Below are 19,588 nucleotides of genomic sequence, written 5' to 3'. Positions count from 1 at the left end.
TATGAATCCATAATCTTCTTTGATGGACTCCTTTTGATCGTGCAACAGTGTTACGTTCTATGAATCTATTGTTACGACTCTCACGGCCATTACGAATTTTTGATACTCAAGATGTTGGATACTTTTGAGATCCTTACTACTTCTGGAGTGGTGCTCTGGTCGAAACAATTTTCCCCCGTCAGCCCTGCCATTATTAACAGCCTTATTACGAATGTCTTCATTGAAGAACGAACCTTACCCGGTGCCGGTGTTGCAGATGATATCTCAGCTGCGAGTAATCCTCCTTTCAAACATGATCAGCATACTTTGAAATGGACGACGTGCAAAGAATTGGGCTTAATATTTGTGGTATGCAATAGTAGTCCTGTGGCGCAACTAATTCTATGGAGTTTCCGTGGCTTCTCATGCTAACTCGTCTTGCAGGTTGTGTACAGGTCATTGCTGCATCTCTCATGGATTGACAAATTGGTGGATAATGTCAAAACGATTTTCGTGGACTTATATGGTGATCAATTGAGAAAGCCACACACAACTGTTGTCGAATGTCCTTTCGATGAATATTTCGACCAACAAGTACGTGAGTTGGAGAAGAGTGCTCTGAATCAAGATGCTAGAGTTGCAGAAGCTTCTGCATTTGAAGAGTCCATCCCATTGATCTCTACGACCTCGGACAATGAGCCTCCGCCAATGCCTGGATTACCCTCGAGAGGTATGCGCCAGTGTTTCTCTCAAGCGCAAACTTACTAATATTCCATAGGCCAATCAAAGAATAATGTCAAAGATACCCCTTCTCCCGAATCGACTCCTCTTGGAACACCTAATTCGCGACCAAGTACACCTGCGAGCCACATATTGAGCGCGAAAGCAGGACCGGGCGGAAAAGTTTCTCGAAGAGCTAGAAAGGCAGCCCAAACCCCTACGTATACTTCATCCGGCGACGAGTCTCACAGAAAGAGTAGGAGTGTAAAAACTGGACCAAAGAAAGGAAGGAAGTGGGATGCAGACGGAATGGCAGATGAGGATAGTGATACCCCCCTCGACTATTCTGCGCCCGCAAACGGAGCTACTTCTGGGGAGGACGAGGCTCGTCCGGGTGGCGTAGAGGGAGTTGAACAAACCTCGTGGGGTTCGAAGACTGGAAAGGGGCAGTTCGTGTTGAAGGATCTTGAAGACGAAGTCCATTCGATTTTAGATTCCGCGAATGCGAAGAAGGCGGAATCTAGCGCCCCAGCAGCTGGCCTGGTAGGATCTAGTTTCAGCGCTATTGGAGGATTATTTAGAAATGTTGTTGGAGGAAAGACTTTGACTAAGGAAGATTTGGATAAAGCCATGAAGGGAATGGAGGACCATTTATTACGAAAGAACGTCGCAAGAGAAGCCGCGATGAGATTATGCGAGGGTGTAGAACGGGAATTAATAGGAGTGAAGACCGGAAATTTTGAGAGTATGTATTGCACACATGATTTTCGCTCGAGCATCACTAACTGTTTGAAGGTGTCCAAACAAGAATTGCAACAGCCATGGAGGCCTCACTAAGAAAAATTCTGACTCCTACCTCATCCCTTGATCTCCTTCGAGAAATCGATTCTATTGTCTCACCTCCAGCTTTGTCGTTGAAGAAAAAGAGGCCATATGTCATGTCCATTGTCGGAGTGAATGGCGTTGGTAAATCCACAAATCTATCCAAGATCTGTTACTTCCTTCTACAAAACAAGTACAAAGTCCTCGTCGTAGCTTGCGACACCTTCAGGTCCGGAGCCGTCGAACAATTAGCCGTTCACGTACGAAATCTAAAGGAACTCACCACCAGAGAAGGTGGCCAAGTAGAACTATATCAAAAAGGCTACGGAAAAGACGCTGCAAACGTAGCCAAAGATTCCGTCTCCTTCGCTGCTCAGGAAGGTTACGATGTAGTCCTCATTGATACAGCCGGGCGACGTCACAACGATCAGCGACTCATGTCCTCGCTTGAAAAATTCGCTAAATTCGCTCAACCGGATAAAATCCTCATGGTAGGCGAAGCACTTGTTGGCACAGATTCAGTCGCGCAAGCAAGAAACTTCAATGCGGCGTTTGGTCAGGGCAGGTCGTTGGATGGGTTCATCATCAGTAAATGCGATACCGTGGGGGATATGGTGGGCACCCTGGTTAGCATGGTGCATGCTACGAATGTACCTGTGCTGTTTGTGGGTGTAGGTCAGCATTATAGTGATTTGAGGAATTTGAGCGTTAAATGGGCGGTGGAGAAATTGATGGCCGGGAATTAGAAGGGAGGATGTACTTCTTTTCTTTAAATCGTCATTCTAGTACTTTTAATACTACATACCCATATTTTGAAGTCGTGCAAATACACAAATCAAGAGTTTTCCTCTCATCATGAACAAATCAGATTTTCAACTCAAATTGAAATGAAGATGCGAATACTCAATCGTTCGCCTCCTCATCTGATCCTCCTTGAGGCCACATCGGATGAATGGATGTATCAGCGATCATCAACGATAAATCCCAAACATCCTCTTCCTCCGTTGCGATCTCTTCTCTTCAGCTAACGCCATCTATCGTTCTCCAAATTGCATTACAAATGATACATAACAGAAACAAACTTTAAAATAAATCCGAAATATCAACAAAAAAAACCATCTAGATAGACATTAAGAAGATCGATAGATGAGAATAGATGGGAAGGGATTGTAGTGAATTGAATTATGTGTACTGAGAATAGTATATTCCTATCTAATGAATACTGAAGCTGGACTTCGGATTTGGGAAATTTGACAAGGGGGTTAGCGAGGGATAACTAACTACTTGAGGATAGACTGCTGTGGTGTTTGGGTCATAGTGATGTGATGATGGTGGTATGTGTAAGTCCTTAGATAGTAGATAGATGAGGAGATGGCCAGAAATATTGAGCTGCTATATTAGTCCCGAATATTCAAAAGGAAAGGAAAGATTGTTCCTTAATAGTCGGCCGCTTGGAGAGCCGACTATTAGAATTCATCGGTGTATTTCCCATTAATTACACCACTCTCAAAATCAATACCATGCGCTTTTCTTCATGTATAATTGCATTATTATTTCTAAACTCATAAATCATAAACCTGCATCTAGCAAACCGCTCTATGTACTCCATGACTCATTGGTCTGTTTCCACCCTTTCCTTGTCCCTTTCCATGCTTGTGTCCCACACTTCCATGAGTCTTCTCCGCGCTTCCGTGTCCCTTAGTTAACTGTTTACTCAAAATGCTCAGATCCTGCGTATCATTATCAATTAAGTTTTGTGTCGTGGAACAAATATCCGAGATCAATCTATCCAACAGATCAAAGCTCATACTCTCTCTAACCACCACTCTGAGAATCTCAGTCTTTTCTTCGTTGGGAGGAAGGGGATAGTTAGGGATAATATATTGCTTAGCGCGGAGGAGATTTGAGATGGTTTCTTGTTCGATATGTGGAAATTCTTTCTTAAATTCGTCTGAGAAACGGAAAGCGACGACGGGGAGACCGGCGTTGTAATCAGCGGAGGTTTCGTCTTCTTTGCTGAAGACTGGGGCACTTAGGCCTTGGAATGTGTGTTCGCCTTTCTTGCGATGAATGTCGGAGACGCATGTATACCATCCAGTGCTTTCGAGAGATTTTGAAAGAAGACGGGCGTTGCTCATGCAGTTTTCCATGATTTGACGATACCCATTGAAACCGAGATGAATGAGGTTATAGTACTGAGCGATAACTTGAGCACCTGGTCGAGAAAAGTTAAGAGTGTAGGATTCTTCTGTTCCACCTAGATAATGGAGTTCGAAGACAAGATGTTTGGGAAGGTAAGACTCATCGCGCCAGATGATCCAGCCTACACCTGCGTACACGAGACCGAATTTGTGACCGGATGTGTTGATGGATTTGACTCGTGGGAGCTCAAAGTTCCACTTTGGACCACCAGCTTGAGCATGGGTGAATGGAGCTACAAAGCCTCCGGATGCAGCGTCGACATGAATTGGGATATCGACTCCAGTCTTGGCTTCATAATCATCTAAAATTTTGGAAATTTCTTCAACCGGTTCATAATGACCGGTGTATGTACTTCCTAGAATAACAAAAATACCAATGGTATTCTCATCAATATTATCCTTGACCAATTCCGGATCAAGTCTGAAGTTTGACTTTTCAGAAACAGGAAGAATTCTAGCCTCGACCTCAAAGTATCTGGCGAATTTCTCAAGAGCTACTTGAGCATTCGATCCCATGATGATATTTGGCTTGGATTTATCTTTTCCTTCAGCCTCACGCTTTTCTTGCCAACGTCTCTTCATAGCTAAACCACCAAGGTGGATAGCTTCTGAAGAACCAGTTGTTGCAGATCCAATAGCTTTCTCTCCCTTTTGTGCTCCCCAAAGATTAGCGATGATAGAAACACATCGGGTATGCATTTGCATCATTGCTGGATATTCGTCTGCATCGGACATATTCTTTGAAATATTCTCGAACATTAATTGTTCGGCATGAGTTTCCATGTATGTACCCACAAAACTGGTGTTGAGGTTAGCAATCTTCAATTGGCTTCACGTTCCTCCAATGATCTAAGCAATCAAACATACCTTGCCAAATTTAAATTAGGTCGGCCATCGAGATCTAATTCATCCTTCAACATTTGGTGAACAGCATCTGCTGGGGCACCATCTTTTGGTATTTCAAACTTAGAAATTTCTTGTTTGGAAGCATATCGAGTCGAGTATGGAGTAATATGAGAGGTTCCACCATTGGTATGTACATGCTTTTGGCCCGCTTCTTTCATATGCATATTCTGTAGATTTTGGATGATCTGATCCGGGTCGACCTAGATTGGAAATACGGTCAGTGTGAAAATCTTGGTATTGGAAGTTTGGGAGAATATGAACTTACATGGCGTGCGAGAGACATGATGATTATGTTAGATTAAACGTTGCAATGGTAGTATGGTATTTGAAAACTTTAGAAGAGTATGGGGGAGATGGTACGTTAATAGTGTTGAGAATGTTGAGAAGGAAGAAAGGGTTGAATTGGAATGTAAATCTCCATCTGGCAACATCGCAGCTTTATTGAACAACATTGAACAAATTCACTCACTTAGCAGAAGCAACTTACTGAAGATGACGACATCTGATAGAGTGGACTCAATTGTAACTTGCAAGCACGGACAAGCACCAGCCACTAGCCACCCAAAAACCACATAAAGAGAGTTCCTTTTACCTGATAAATACTTGTTAATCCAATTGAAGTAGCTCTCCAAACATGCTATTCATAGAAGCATGGATGGATTCATGGTGAAGTTTGGCTGCTCTGAGATCGAAAGGCTCCGCCAAGCGTCATAGTGGCTCCACGGCATGTATGGTGGAAAAGCTTGTTTCGTAACCCTGCTGTGAGGCCTCAAGCTGTGGAGCTACTCCCTGGGTGTGGAAAGGCTCGAAGCTTGGAATGATAATGATGATGGAGGTGGTATTGATTGGGAAATTTCATTCATTGTGTTTAGACCCGGCTAAATGAAGCTCGAAAATGCGTTAAGAATCATGAAATGGTTATAGCTGTTGCACGGAGAAGAAGGTGTTCCAGGTGTGTTAGATGGCGGGACCAGAATGAACTGATCGACTTTGTGTTTCCTATGCTGTTCCCCACAATTGCATTCTCCCTCTTATCGCTATCGTTCGATAAAGTGAGATGGTAACCAACTTGGTGCCAGATTCTATCAGACTTTTTGAACCGCAAGTGTGTCTGCGGAGTAGATGTTGTTAATCCTATAATGGCATAAGCGACTATGGGTGTAGATACCTAGCTAGAACCTCGTACACTTGTTAGAATAAATCAACCTCTTCCACCTCTGCAACCTGGATACTGAATACTGAATACTGAATACTGAATACTGAATACTGAATACTGAATACTGAATACTGAATACTGAATACTGAATACTGAATACCCACAACACTAGGTAGGTATCCAGCACTCCCTTCACGGCAGCTAGAAATATTTACATTGAATAGGCGAGTAGCTTCCGTGCCTCTCGTCCGATGTCTCCGGTTTCTTACCAGACACACATCGCATACGAGAGAGCACCTCGACCACTCAACCTGTGCACAACTTTCATTACAATCTTACATAAAATGCCATCTACAACTGTCAATTGTTCATCGACTCGGATATCGACAATGATTCGTCATACAACACTCGTATCCTCATCGGACTTTCCATTTACACCTTGTCCGTCGGTCTCTGCAACTTCCGATCGAGGGGTAAATGTCAAATGTCAAAATGAAACAAAAGTGATTGGCTGGCAAGCTGCATAAAGCAACAATGCACCGTAACGCCTCCTCCTTCTCTTTGGATCGATGATGTTATGGATTTCGTCTTTCTCACAAAGAAACACGCAAGCATTGACTGCCGTTCTAATTCCTTCTTTGGTACGTGTACGCGCGGAAGCAACGGAATACTTGACAATCAAAAGCTCGACAATTTCGAGAGGAATATACATCAACTAACCTCACTATATCTATCTGTTCCTCATTTTTGGTCTCCGTTGGTGTCTTTGATACACTTGCATTGCATTACTTCAAGTTTCTTTGCCAACTTGACTCTGGTTGATTGGCTTTCGCATCTTCTTCCCAGCAAACCAATCAAACCAAAGCCGAGCTGTCTTGTTTCAAATCATTCACACAGCGTGAGAAGGCGTCATTGGATTACTAGTACCTTGGCCCTGATCACAGCATTCCATTATTTATATCTACTGCTTATATTCCCACCCCATTTCTCTTTCTTCCATTCATCAATCATATCAATATGAAGCTCTCAACTACTCTTTTGCCCTTCGCGGTAGCTTCTACTGCCTTCGTCATTCCTGATGAACAGATAACTAGTCAGATTGTCGTCGAATCTCAGAAGTCTTCAAAGACATGGCTTGATAGAATTCCAGAAATCAAAGATAACTTTATCTCTCATGCCGAAAATTCCGTGAAAGATGCAATTGCATTCAGCGAGAATGCCTTTGACAACGCTATCGATATCCTTTCTGAGGCTGGTCAAAAGGCCCAGAATGTCATCGAGTGCCACCACTCAATGTCAAAGTTTGATATATCCGGCTGGTTAGAATCTGCCATTTCTACCGTCGAGGATATCGATATTTTCGATCACCCTCACGAGAAGCCTCCACATCATGGAAAACCTCCTCACCACCCAAAGAACCCACATCACGGTCATGGAAAACCTAATAAGACTGTATACGAATTGATTGCTAGCAGCAAGTACACTACCAAACTTGCTAAACTTATCAATGAATATCCAGATCTTGTTGATGCTTTGAATGGCACAGCAACAAACTACACCGTATTCGCACCAACTGATAAGGCATTTGAGAAGATTCCAGAGCATCACAAGAAACCTTCAAAGGAATTGATTAAGGCTGTCCTTGAATATCACGTTTCTCCGGATTTCTACCCTGCTGGTCGTGTCCTAGTTTCGCATACTATTCCAACCGCATTGAAGGAAGGCCGTCTTGGAGATGAACCTCAGCGTCTCCGTGTTGGTTTGGGTTTGAAGGGATTAGCCGTTAACTTCTACAGCAGAGTCGTTGTTGTCAATATTGTTTGTTCATCATATCTCACTATATCAACATAACACTAACTAAAATTCTAATAGTTCGGTACAAACGGAGTAATTCACGGCGTCGATTCACTTCTCTTGCCACCTCCCCCAGCCCTTAAAATCATCGAGCTTCTTCCCGGCGAATTTTCAACTCTCCAACTTGGTCTTGAAAAAACCGGTCTTTTCGATGCCATTGCTGCATCTCATCATACAGGAGGAACATTGTTCGCACCCAGCAACTGGGCATTCCAAAAGCTTGGTCCTAGAATCAATGCTTTCCTCTTCAGCAACTACGGCCAAAAATACCTGAAAGCTCTTCTCAAATATCACGTTGTTGCAAATCAAACTCTCTATTCCGATGCTTTCTACAAAGCCAAGTCTGATGATCAGAGCATCAATGAAGTTGATGGAATCGATACTGCGAATATCCCCAAGGGACATTTCCACGTTGATTTACCTACCTTGTTGAAAGATAAGAGTCTTAGCATTGATGTTGGCAGATTTGGCGGTTTCATTACCATTAGAATCAATGGATTTAGCAGTGTGAGTGTTCAAGATGGTATTGCAAAGGATGGTGTTATTCATGTTTTGAGCTCTGTTTTGATTCCACCTAAGACTCCGGGTGGAGAGATGTGGGCTGGTGAGGAATTAGAGGTGGAGGATTTGATGGAGAGATTGATTCCTTATATGAATGAGGAATTGTAAGTAGGCGTAGAGATAAAATGTAACAAGGGGTCAGAATATGGAACACAAGACATGTATAATACTTTTCGGTATCGAAAACAAATAAGAAATGACAGATTTCTCAATCAATATATTTCCTTTAGTCGTGCAGTGCGAGTTGCGCCTATCGTTACATGTTCTGAAATTTGGCCCCAAAATCTTACATGGTGACGTCGCTACTCGCCGTATGTGTCATAACACAATCACATATAAAGTACTTCATCGTTTGTAATTTTCAAGCTGGCAATTATCTTCCTATCCGAATATCTTCAACCTTCTTTTCAACTTGGTCTCCCATTCCTTCTACCCTCCGAATTCTTGATCAGAGTCTCGATCTATTCAAGGCGATTTATTCCACTACCCCTCATCTACCCCCACTCTCAACCCCCATCTGTCAATCCCATCCACAATCCACCCACAATCCACCATTCAGTAGCTAATCACTCCAACCATTCCCATCTCAAGTAGAGCTGCACACGCAATGGACTTAAACACTGCCCAGACTCAATCCCCACCCGTGAAAAAACATCAAAATCTTCAACTTGTCCCCCTGACTACAACCGAACATCTAGATGATTTTTGGGAGATCTGGAGAGAGGAGAGGGGGGTTCTTTGGTCGTATGTCTTCTCTCATTTTCTCTCTTTCGTTTTCCCCTTCCCTTTCTCTTTTTCTCATGCATAAAAAGAAAGGGGGGATAAGTGGCAAGACAGGTTTTTAACAAAGTCAATAAATAGAAGAAAAGCCCCTATGAAAACTAAAGAAGAAGCGTTAGAGTTTTTGAAGTGGATTTTACCGAAGACGCAGGAGAATCCTGAGGGGGAGATGGAGGGAAGTGATAAATTTGCGATTTTGTTGGAGGGGGTGGGGGTGGGTGGTGAGTTGAGCTTTTCTTTTTTCTTTTTTTTTTGGAGTGGGTTTTTTTTAAATGCGGTTTTATGCGCGGAATGAGGGATTGGGCGGTTTTGGTGGGAGAGGTAGGGGAAAGGGGAGGGGAAGTAGAGGGGGTGGGAATGGGAATGGGAGGAGGAGGTTGATTCTATGCAAGAGAGTTGTTGAGAAGAAAGAAGGAGATGGGCAGACGAAACCTGGAAGTCTTTAGGGTATCTTTTGATCTGCTTGAAGAAGCTTCTATTTTTGAGGTTTGCGAATAGGGTATCATTGCTCAGTAAAGAGTTGAAAATCTCAAGTTGAGCTTGAAGGATGAATTCTCTCTTCGGCCCCCCTTTAAGTACTGGATGAGAGACGATTCTATGATTTGGCATGCAGAGACGTGTTAGCTATATAGAAGAAGTGGAGGGAGTTTAAGCTCATACTCCGGCTTTAAGCTCGCGGAGAGATGATCTTGTGATGATCTTCAAAAGCTTGAAGTTTTATCTCATGGATATTGTCGTAATTGCTTTTTTTTTTGGATCTTGACTCCATCCGCTCCACCCCTTTTTCATCTTCATCTCTTCTCCTTGCCCCCAACTAACATCTCCAGACCGGCCCAAATGCGTAGGTTTCGTCGGCACCAACCGTCCATCCCCCGAGGGTCTCGAAATGGGATATTGTGTGAATCCCGATTATTATGGTAATGGATATGCCACGTGGGGGGTAAGCGAGTTTTTAAAGATTTATTGGAATATGGAAGGTGTGATTCCCTTTTCTTCTTTCTGCTCCTATCCAGCACCACTCTTTTCATTTACAGTGCAGATAGTATGTTTAGAAATAGGAAATATTTCCTTGTCTATGACCAACCAAGCTCCTCTTAAGAAAGAAAAAAGACACAACATATGTACTAACACAATCATCCCCACAATAGAAAGATCCCACATCCCGCACCTCGTGGCAAAAATCGATCCGAGAAATAAAGCTAGCGAGAGGATAATAAGCAAAGTCGGGGGGAGAAAAGGTGAAGTTCTTGAAAAGGTGAGTTCTTCTGCAGAAGGAGGATCGTCGTTTCGTAGGGAGGGTGGAGAGACTAATGATTCTATGATACGGGTAGTTTTATTCAAGAAGAATAGACGAGGGCAAGTTGAGTGATATCAGGTGTTGGTATTTGGATAGACCTGGAGTTGGTGGAGAGCGGAAGGGAGAGGGAGAGGGAGAAGATAAATGGATGGGAAATCTGAGGTATGGGGAAAAGGAAGTAATGAAGTTGACGTGAAAGAAGATGATCGTGGTTTCGATACCCTAAGTAGTATTTGGATGCTTGAAAGCTCGAAGTTCAATCACTAGAGCAGTCACATACTTTCCTTGTCTTGACATAATCCTCCGTCTTCTGGAATGAATGCGCAACAATCTAAGGGGGCGCCATAGCATTAGGAGTGTAAGAAAGTAACGTGCAACCAGTGAATTGATTGAAGACAATGTATGCCGCCAACAAAACGAAGGTCCATTGGAGCTCGTGATGTGGCGTAACGATTGGCGGAATCGAACTTGAGTGAATTCGTGCAATACAAGGGCTTAAATTGGTTGGAATTTCGCTATCATATATGAAATTCCACCACCCCTTCTTCAAAGTCTTTGAAAACAAACTTTTCAACTTGATCCTCAACTTGATCCTCAGCTTGACTTATTAATCACCAAAGTCATTGACCAAATACAGAGAACAACATGGCATCAGCAATGACCGAAGATACCTTCCATCCTTTTCCAAAATTATCTCCCGAGCTTCGTCTTAAAATATGGAGATCATCGTTCCCTGGACCCCGATTGATCCGCATCTCTCTTATTGAAGGACATTTCATGAGCAATGCCACAATTCCTACCGGCCTTCACGTCTGCAAAGAATCACGAGATGAGACTCTGATATTCTATAAGCTTTGCTTTGCTGCGAACCCTTCCGACGCCCGTATATACTTCAACGTTGACTGCGATGTGCCACACCTTAACACTCAACCCTTGAATCCAGGATTTCATCAAGCATACGTTTATCAACCCCTTTTCACGACACAGAATATGGGCCCCTCTTTAGCCACATACCTGAGACTCTTTAGCATAGCCCATGCCGCTATCAGAAACGATATAAAAGCCGTCTGTTTGGAAGATAAGAGGTTCTTTAACGGTGAATACGAAGCTCCTCCCATGCCTTTGTTCGGGCCAGATTGCCAGGTGTTTAGCTTCCAAGGAATTTCCTTTCGCACGCAAGAATTGCAAGGCTTCGAGTTTCCGCAACAGAGCTCGCGCCAACATGCTCGAGCTCGAGATACATTTGGCACTTCAAAGTACGTGAACATTAGCGGTCATCTACCATGTTTGCCTGTTAGCCCCTTGCCATCAGCTCCTCTTGCTTCCCTTTTTGAACAAGTTTGCGCGGCGGATTATCATGGGTTTAATGACATTGTCTGGCAGTTTATTGAACGGAAGGTCAACACGACTCGTGAGGAATCCCGACAGGTTAGTATGATCCAAAGGCTAGCCATGTAGCTTGGAGAGCAGTCCATCAAGTCTTGGTCAGGTCAGTCTATATTTGAGGGTCGTGTATATGTCTTAGATGGAGACTGAGATCCATCATTTGATATTTACACTTTCGAATATGAGAAGCAGCATTAAAAATACCAATGAGATATTTATACAAAACCATCATGGCCCGTGCACGTCCATTTGTTTACTTCGTACAAGGTGCTTTCTTCCAAACACACGCAACTTGCTCGTGTGCAACACAATACGTATCTCGAGACTTCAAACTGAAAGAAAGAAAGATATCACATCAATTCCCTCATCTCTAAAGATCAAAAGATAGACAAATAATATCTGCATGCACCGCGAATGAGAGTGTTGTGGCAACTCGGATCAAGTCTTTCCCCGATATTTGCCTACCCCTCCACAGGTCAAACTATCTCCTACGCAACCAAGTGTCTCAAATTTTTGGAATTCTTTATTCGACTTTTTAATTTTTGACTTCTTAACTCAACCTCGCCCTCCTCCCATCAACTTCCTGCAAAGATGTCATCCAGACTTCCCAGCGGCGGCGCACCTCGTCTTTCCACTGCACCCAGTAGTAGTACCAAACCTCGACAACTGGTATGATTCTCAATCCCCTCTACACACTCTACATGTTTTGATTTTCACTTTGATACTCTATCTTTCAATGCTTTCGTCTCCCGTTCAACACAACGTATCCAACAATTCGTACTAACAGCACCAGTCTCATCTACACGCACAACTTGCACAGCTATCTGCCAACCTTGGAGATCTTGAGAATCTTCTACGAAATACTAGTATACAAGCTGAGTCTATTCGAGGCTTGGGTGCTTTTCATGGAGGATTGTAAGTTTAATGTCCCATTGCTCGATTTCTTTGAATCGAGTTCTACAGAAAGGATATGGCTAATGATTTCCTTCCCAGATTCATGGCTGCGAGCAAAGTTCTAGGAGAAGAGACAATCGCGGGGAGTGCACAGCAACAACAACAGCAGGGACAGGGGCAAACAAAAGGACACGGCAATCGGGCATCAGAACGTAAGGACGATTCCGACTCCGATTTTTGAACGTACGTTTTGGCTACGAATAGTCTAGGAGACAGGAGGCATGTGGATTCGGGTATGAGAGCAAAACATTGAAACCTACACGCACAGTAGGATATCAAACGGCTAGTTCCGGCATGGGCAAAAGATTGCCGTCCCAGTTAAGACTGCGATTGCCAATAGGGCTCTCGGCATGCACATCTATCTCTTCACGGCTTTATGAAGCTCTAGACCACGATCTTTCGCGAAGAACCGAGATAACCCCCCCCCTTCCTCTATCTGCGAAGCTATCAGTTCTGAGGGTTTTCTCTCACTTGCGTCGACCAAGGAACATAAAAAACAGAGGCAGAAGACGAATCTCACCCCAGTGGGCTTGAACCACTACCGACCTTTGTATTAGAGAAACGCTCGAGAAGATTTTAGAACGAATACATAGTTTATCGATCTTGACGAGTAAACTATTTTCAATGGGGAGGATAAAATCTGAATCTTGAAAAACAAAGCTGCCCCTTCCCTACTTCCATTTCCCTACCCATTCATTGTCTTTGCTCATACAATCGATGGCTCAGCAAACTCCTTGACTTAATTAATGACCATCTCAAAAAGCTGGCCTGTTCGATCACGAACGAAGTTGCCAATCGTCAGACATCGGTGCAAAAAACAAAAGAGAAACTCCCTCGCGTGGGGTCGAACCACGAACCTCTCGATTTATCTGTATGAATGAATTGCTTCACTTAACAGTCGAACGCGCTAGCCAATTGCGCCACGAGGGATGTTTGATGTTGACCGAGTCGCATATTTTGTTATATAAATGCAAACTTTCAAAGACCCACATCAATCCATCAGATGGTGGGGGACGACATGCACTGAAGACCGACAATCCACAGTTATTCATGTTTGATATGGCAACCGGTCTCCGAATTATGTCTGAATAGGACATCAAGATTCGTGGCAAGAACATGTGTTGCCGTACAAAGATCATATGGGGTTGGCATAATATATGTACAATGTTGCCGCTTTCATATTGGGGGATGAAGAAACTATCACTAAGTATTTGCTGCCATATATCGACGACCTCTACTGGTTACGAGGTCTTTTTTGCAGAGATTTCGTTCACTCTCGCCTTGTCTTCAATATTCAGGGGTCGAAAGTGTGTTGATAGAGAGTAGCTCTAAAAGAACCGTCTATGGTGCTGTGGGTAATTGGGATCCGGTTCGTAGTCAAGAGCTTCGTGCTCACCTCGAGGTTGGAATCAAGATTTGTGGTATGCTGCTGTAAATATTGTCAAGGTACAATTATACTTATTTCCTACTGGCAGCATCATGTCTTGTAATGCAAACGGCAAAAAGGATGACAAGGAAGTTGTGTCATTTTAATAAAATCAATTTTAACTTTTCACATACAATGTATGTAGACAGCAAGGTTTAACTTTGGGAAACGGCCATTTGGAAGATTTGTCCTCACAATACTTCCTTATGTGGCATTTTCTCCAATGAACCATATCCATTGCTTTCACATATATTCTTTGCCGGGCATGAAGTGAAGAGATGTGTTGGACAACCGTAGTAAAAATGCAATAAAACTACGATTCAATCATTACCTCGCTATAACCAATGATGAGAATAGTAGCCTCCTTAGCCCAGGGCATACCAAATGAGGGCCACACATTAGGACTACCTGACTATATCCGCCAGATCAGTGAAACAATAAATAGAGAGAGATCAAGCCATCACATTCTAGCCTTCTATTTCGGGTGACATAATCCCAATATCTAAATTTAACTCAGATATTTGACTCAAGCCTTTGCCGTCTCAATGGCTCATCATCTCGTCATCTCTTGGACCGGTGTATCTAACAATTTCTCCCATCGTCATGACCATCAGCTGTAGAGCCTCACCCGGAGTCCCCAAAAGTAGAGTCTTCGAGGACCAAGCTACAGCGACATACCTTCCACATCACCTGTATTAATCCATGCTTGAGATACTTGAGGCGATGCTGTCTATCTTGGATAGACCATGGCAAGCACCAAGTAATGCAAACCCAACAAACATAACTTCCATTCAATATCACTCAAACAATGGCAGGCCAATCCCGTGAAACTCGAAAAAAACTTCAAAAAAAAACAAGACCACTCACGAGAAACTACAACCTCAACCCCAAAAATACCGACTCTCAACCTCCAAGACGAAATACAAAAGCATCATAATCCAATCCAAGCCAGACAGCTCCTTCATCTCCAGACGGAGCACGACGCTAGGATACAGAAATTCGGCAAAAGAAAGGAGAATACCGATTCGATTCGCCTACCCACCCCTCTTCTCCCCACTTATTAGAAGGTCTCAGATCCGAGCGACCCTACTTTTTCATCTCCACCTTTTTCACAAATTATTTTCTCCCCACATTCATTCACTACCATTCCAGATCTCCAAAAAAAAAAAAAAAAAAAAAAGAAGAGTTGGTATTTTAAACATCGTCATCAGAATCATAATCAGAATTGGCAAAAAGAGAATGTCAGTCGAGGTGGTCCCCGACTCGCAGAATGCGGCTTCTGTGGATCGAACACAGTGCCTCCAGATAAACAGATGAGATCTATTGGGTTCCTGAAGTGGACTTCAGTCTGGCGCTCTCCCAAGTGAGCTAAAGCCGCTTGAGATTGTGTTGTTTGTTGGGATTTCCCATGCAATTAAAATATATAATCATATTGAATTAAATGAGCCAGAGTGCAACAGTGACATGGGTTGGGAATGTGGATGGAGCTCACTACTGTTGCGAGAGTACGTAGATGGATTTTTATCTTTAGATTTCAAGGTCGTCTGCGTTAAATTGATGTTGCTAACTGTATCTAATATATCAATAGTAGTATGTACACTCGGTCTATGTGTTTCTCTTCGTGTATTCCACATCTGATGCAAATCCCGTAAATCTATATTGCCAGCCCAATCATACCAGTATTTGAATCTACTCTCTGGTTTGTTCTATTTTCCCATTCGAATATCAAAGGACTGATGCCAGATACAGGTCTCGAAGGTGTCTGCTCCTCCTCCATTGGCGAGACCGCATATCCATCTTCATCATCTCCAACTTCACTCCGTTCCTCTCCTCCGAATTCTCTTCCCTCCTGATCTGGGTCCCGGGAAATCACACCTTCCGGAACATCTCCTAGCGGACTGGAATATCCAGTCTGGGGGGTTCCACCACTAATACTAATTTCGCTTTCACCAGCCATGCCATCTACGTCTTGCTTAAGACCAGGCACAACACCACTCTTCCATGCTTCAAATGTGTTTCTTCTGATTATCTTCTCATGTACAACGCGTTGTAAATCTCCTACTTTATCTAATTTTAATTCATAGCCGCCGATGAAAGCAGGGCGATCGGGATGGTGTTTAGGGGATCTACGTTTGCGACGGCGGGCAAGACAGAAGATGGCGAGGAGAAAAAGTATGATGACCGCGGCACCACCGACAGCACCACCAATGTAGGCTCCGAGGTGGCTGGTTGAAGTGTTAGAGTTGGTGGGGAGTGGCGTGGTGGATGTGAGAGAGGCAGGTGCTTGTGTTGATTGTGGTGAAGGGGTGGAAGATGATGTTTCTAGAGTGGTGGGAACTATGTACGACGGTGTAAGAGTTGGATTTGTCGTTAAAGATGTAGGTATGATATTTGAAAGTATTGTAGAAGAAGGGATGATGTTTGTAGCACTTGATGGTACCGCAGAGGCTACGGGAAAGCCGAACAAGACGGAAGTAGATGAAGTGCCAGGAGCGACATGTTCGGTTGTTGCTTGAACTGAAGACAGAGTAGGAACTTGGGTGACCGGATCTACATATGGAATGGTTGTTGTTGAGAAGGTAGTAATAACAAGGACATTAGGATCTGGAAACGAGTTTGATGGTGATTGAGTTACTGAACTCTTAGGAGGAGCAAGATTACTTCCAGTCGATGGTGAAATAGTAACAGTATCGACCGAAATGACATAGTTAGGAGGCGCAGATGCTAAGATACCAGCTGCGTCCGAGACCGCGTTGTTGACCTGTAAAGAGTAATTCAGGGTCGCCATATTGTGTGGGGTTGTAGTATTGCATGAAAATGTAGTATTCTTAAATTTGAAGCCATGAATGACCATAGTTTCCGCTAATGGCAGTTACAAAAGCCATTTTGACTAGACTTGACCTGTTTTATCAAAGAACTTGAGGTTGGAGCTGGACTTGTGTGAATGGGCGAAGACAAAGCAAAGGTATTATTTGATTCACGACTTATTTTGGGGATCTTGCGAAGAACAAAGAAGGTGAATTTTGACTAGCTATAGTGTCGACGATAGATTATTGTTGTTGTTCAAAGTTATAAATAGCATCGACGAAGTATTTACCTTTTCAACAGACAAGATGAACGTCGCACGAAGGTTTTTTGACCGTCGCATGGAAGAAGTACTTGACAACTGATAATGCTTACTGGGGGCTTGTTGAAACATGATTACGATTGTGATCAAAGATGCAGGCACAAATTCTGATCAATCGGAGTATTTGTGGAAGGTATTTTAGACGGTAGGGTGTGACCTATAGATGGCAAATACTTGTATTGGCGTAAATCTCTTGGGCTAGCAATTTGACACCGGGTCAATGAAAGAATGCTCTGAATGATATTGAAATAGTAAACGTGAACGGGTGCAACAATGGAAATGGAGTGAATTGGTCGCCTTTAAGAGATAAATTCCAAGATGTTTTGCCATAGGTAGATAAGGCAAGCAGATGATGCTGCATCGGATCTTATTTACCCTATCAAACCCATATCGCCTATGATGCATTTTTATCCACAGGACAAATTAGGAAACAAGACAAACAAAACAGGTGAGTTGATGGAACGAAGTCTTAGTAGAGGCTTCCTGATTCACCAACAACATTAAACCCCTCCTCTCTTGGAACAATCTGACAACTATCAGATGTATGAGGGAAAAGACATTCGCTTGAGATGTAGAGATAAGCTGCATTAAGGACGAATGACTACCTAGGTAAGGTTTGATTGAAACTTGTGTGTTTGTACACCTTAACATGGAGGGCATTAAGAAACCCGATGTGAAAAAGTCGAGTTGCCTATTAGGGTGTGTGTATATCTTGAGGATAAGAGGGAAATGATCTCCCGAGTTGCTGGGGTCCCACGTTTCTGATATTGTGCGACCTTCCCCCATTTACATCAAATGGTCAAATAGAATGGCATATCTTCACTTATCTCCTCTCGATATGAGCATCTGGCAGCTATGTTATCAGCGGAACAGAGGGACGGGTACAAGCGTTGTCGCGAACCGAATGAGAGGCCAAGATATAATCAATCAGTCTTCCCAGGAATGTGAAATACCTTGTCGGTCGTGATTAGATTGTGCAGGATGGTATCATTTGTAGACCCGATGTTGAAACCGACGAAAGATAGATGATAGATAAGACGTGATGCAGATGAGATTAGAGTTGGGGTTATATAAGATGTCGTGTGCCCTCATCTCACACCGAAACCAAAGTATCATATTTCATCGTCTAGTTTTTGCTGATGGACAATGTTTCGACTGGACTTTGTGAAGAATCTCGAGCTCAAATCAAGGAAGGTCACATGACGAATGAATATTAAGGAACTCTCGCCACCGCCATCGCCATCGCCATCGCCATCCCCGTCCTCTTGTCAAGCAAACACCAATACGAACAGACTTCAATACGAACACACATGTACAATCGTCGCACACATATACGATACGAACGTCTTGCATCCGCAACTACCGTCAACAATTACCGCAATAAACGGACCTCATTATTGACATATCACATTATCAAGGCAATAACGCGATCCTCCATCGGACCATCGCTTGATCTTCACAATCAACAAACCAAGTGTTGTACGGAAATTAATAATCAAACGGCGATTGATTCCTCCGCTCTCGATTCTCTCCTCCATTTATCCAACGGACGACCTCTCCGAGCCTCCAAAACTAGTTTGACATATACGGTGGGTATCATCAAATCATTGCCTACTTCAGATTGCACTCGCGAGGGCAGCAGTTCGAATGGATTTACTTTGCATTGTTGAACCCCCACGCGTGCTGGCAACTTCATCCAATGGTTCTGCCAGTCTCGCACATCATCTCAGCCATTTCGAAATCCTTTAGATTCGTTTCCCAGGGTACGAGGGTGCCCAGTATCCTAGGCTTCGCTCATCTTTGCCCCCGCATATCCAATGCAGAGCACATGTAGGTAACTCCATGAACGTGCAGAAAAAGATCCTTGATGGCTGGCCTGTTCACCATTCTGAACATTTTCATGGTTCCCCCACGCAAGGATTATACTAATCACTAGGCAAATTTCAAAGATGTTTCGCTAATTTGACACTGAAGTCTGAAAGTAGGTTACCAATAGTTACTTCCTAGGATTGGTGCGGAGAATGAACAACGCTATCATTTCAGTACAGTCTCAAGTATATTTACCACGCTGTTTGCGATCAATACACCGCAATCGCTCCGAATTCGGTGGGTCTAGCACGAGGTAATCCTGGTGTCTGTCTCAAAGGGGACAAAAAATAGAAAAGCACTAACTTGAACGCCTAACGACCCGATGATGGATCTTCACATGCAAAACAACTGCAAATGAGTGGGCATGGCATCCCAAGTCTATCCCCAAAATGGGGGAATGGCAAAGTCCACTGGCAAAGTCCACAGTGAACCATCTACGAAGGACTGACTGTACTAATTTCTAACAAACGGTCAGTGGAATGTCGCGTGCAAACCACACAGAAACGGGTTAGATAGGTATATTTTCGCATTTTAATTCTTCCGTCGGTAG

General features: G+C 43.4%; 7 protein-coding genes across 8 annotated transcripts; 5 read left to right on the top strand and 2 right to left on the bottom strand.

The window, feature by feature from the left end:
• Nucleotides 1-3: 3 nt before the first annotated feature.
• Bcsrp101 lies at nucleotides 4-2,374 on the top strand. The gene is made up of 4 exons (XM_001551645.2): nucleotides 4-348; nucleotides 424-709; nucleotides 758-1,444; nucleotides 1,495-2,374. Exons 1-4 carry the CDS (start codon nucleotides 112-114, stop codon nucleotides 2,265-2,267), a joined length of 1,983 nt encoding a protein of 660 aa, XP_001551695.1. The 5' UTR covers nucleotides 4-111; the 3' UTR covers nucleotides 2,268-2,374.
• A 627-nt stretch (nucleotides 2,375-3,001) lies between these two features.
• On the bottom strand, nucleotides 3,002-5,271 carry Bcgad1. Its single transcript, XM_001551644.2, has 3 exons — nucleotides 4,894-5,271; nucleotides 4,590-4,828; nucleotides 3,002-4,521 (listed from the first exon to the last, which is right to left on the bottom strand). The coding sequence occupies exons 1-3, from the start codon at nucleotides 4,909-4,911 to the stop codon at nucleotides 3,105-3,107; spliced, it is 1,674 nt and encodes a 557-aa protein (XP_001551694.1). The 5' UTR covers nucleotides 4,912-5,271; the 3' UTR covers nucleotides 3,002-3,104.
• Nucleotides 5,272-6,248: 977 nt separating this feature from the next.
• On the top strand, nucleotides 6,249-8,436 carry BCIN_09g05010 (hypothetical protein). Its single transcript, XM_001551643.2, has 2 exons — nucleotides 6,249-7,602; nucleotides 7,657-8,436. The coding sequence occupies exons 1-2, from the start codon at nucleotides 6,802-6,804 to the stop codon at nucleotides 8,305-8,307; spliced, it is 1,452 nt and encodes a 483-aa protein (XP_001551693.1). The 5' UTR covers nucleotides 6,249-6,801; the 3' UTR covers nucleotides 8,308-8,436.
• A 150-nt stretch (nucleotides 8,437-8,586) lies between these two features.
• Nucleotides 8,587-10,690, top strand: BCIN_09g05000 (hypothetical protein). Its single transcript, XM_001551642.2, has 5 exons — nucleotides 8,587-8,943; nucleotides 9,061-9,200; nucleotides 9,807-9,956; nucleotides 10,128-10,234; nucleotides 10,311-10,690. Exons 1-5 carry the CDS (start codon nucleotides 8,807-8,809, stop codon nucleotides 10,470-10,472), a joined length of 696 nt encoding a protein of 231 aa, XP_001551692.1. The 5' UTR covers nucleotides 8,587-8,806; the 3' UTR covers nucleotides 10,473-10,690.
• Nucleotides 10,691-10,705: 15 nt separating this feature from the next.
• Nucleotides 10,706-11,893, top strand: BCIN_09g04990 (hypothetical protein). 2 transcript variants are annotated; one of them, XM_024695193.1, is made up of 2 exons: nucleotides 10,706-11,532; nucleotides 11,660-11,893. In XM_024695193.1, the coding sequence occupies exons 1-2, from the start codon at nucleotides 10,922-10,924 to the stop codon at nucleotides 11,712-11,714; spliced, it is 666 nt and encodes a 221-aa protein (XP_024550986.1). In that variant the 5' UTR covers nucleotides 10,706-10,921; the 3' UTR covers nucleotides 11,715-11,893. The 2 variants fall into 2 exon arrangements, with proteins under 2 accessions (XP_024550986.1, XP_024550985.1); XM_024695192.1 differs by having other exon boundaries at nucleotides 10,706-11,893.
• A 35-nt stretch (nucleotides 11,894-11,928) lies between these two features.
• On the top strand, nucleotides 11,929-14,502 carry BCIN_09g04980 (hypothetical protein). Its single transcript, XM_001551641.2, has 3 exons — nucleotides 11,929-12,331; nucleotides 12,456-12,577; nucleotides 12,656-14,502. The coding sequence occupies exons 1-3, from the start codon at nucleotides 12,254-12,256 to the stop codon at nucleotides 12,795-12,797; spliced, it is 342 nt and encodes a 113-aa protein (XP_001551691.1). The 5' UTR covers nucleotides 11,929-12,253; the 3' UTR covers nucleotides 12,798-14,502.
• Nucleotides 14,503-15,229: 727 nt separating this feature from the next.
• On the bottom strand, nucleotides 15,230-17,222 carry BCIN_09g04970 (hypothetical protein). Its single transcript, XM_001551640.2, has one exon. It carries the CDS (start codon nucleotides 16,894-16,896, stop codon nucleotides 15,697-15,699), a length of 1,200 nt encoding a protein of 399 aa, XP_001551690.2. The 5' UTR covers nucleotides 16,897-17,222; the 3' UTR covers nucleotides 15,230-15,696.
• Nucleotides 17,223-19,588: the final 2,366 nt, after the last annotated feature.

The sequence above is a fragment of the Botrytis cinerea genome, chromosome 9 (genome assembly GCF_000143535.2).
Source record: "Botrytis cinerea B05.10 chromosome 9, complete sequence".
Lineage (NCBI taxonomy): Eukaryota > Fungi > Ascomycota > Leotiomycetes > Helotiales > Sclerotiniaceae > Botrytis > Botrytis cinerea.
This window is presented reverse-complemented; position numbering and strand designations above follow the sequence as displayed.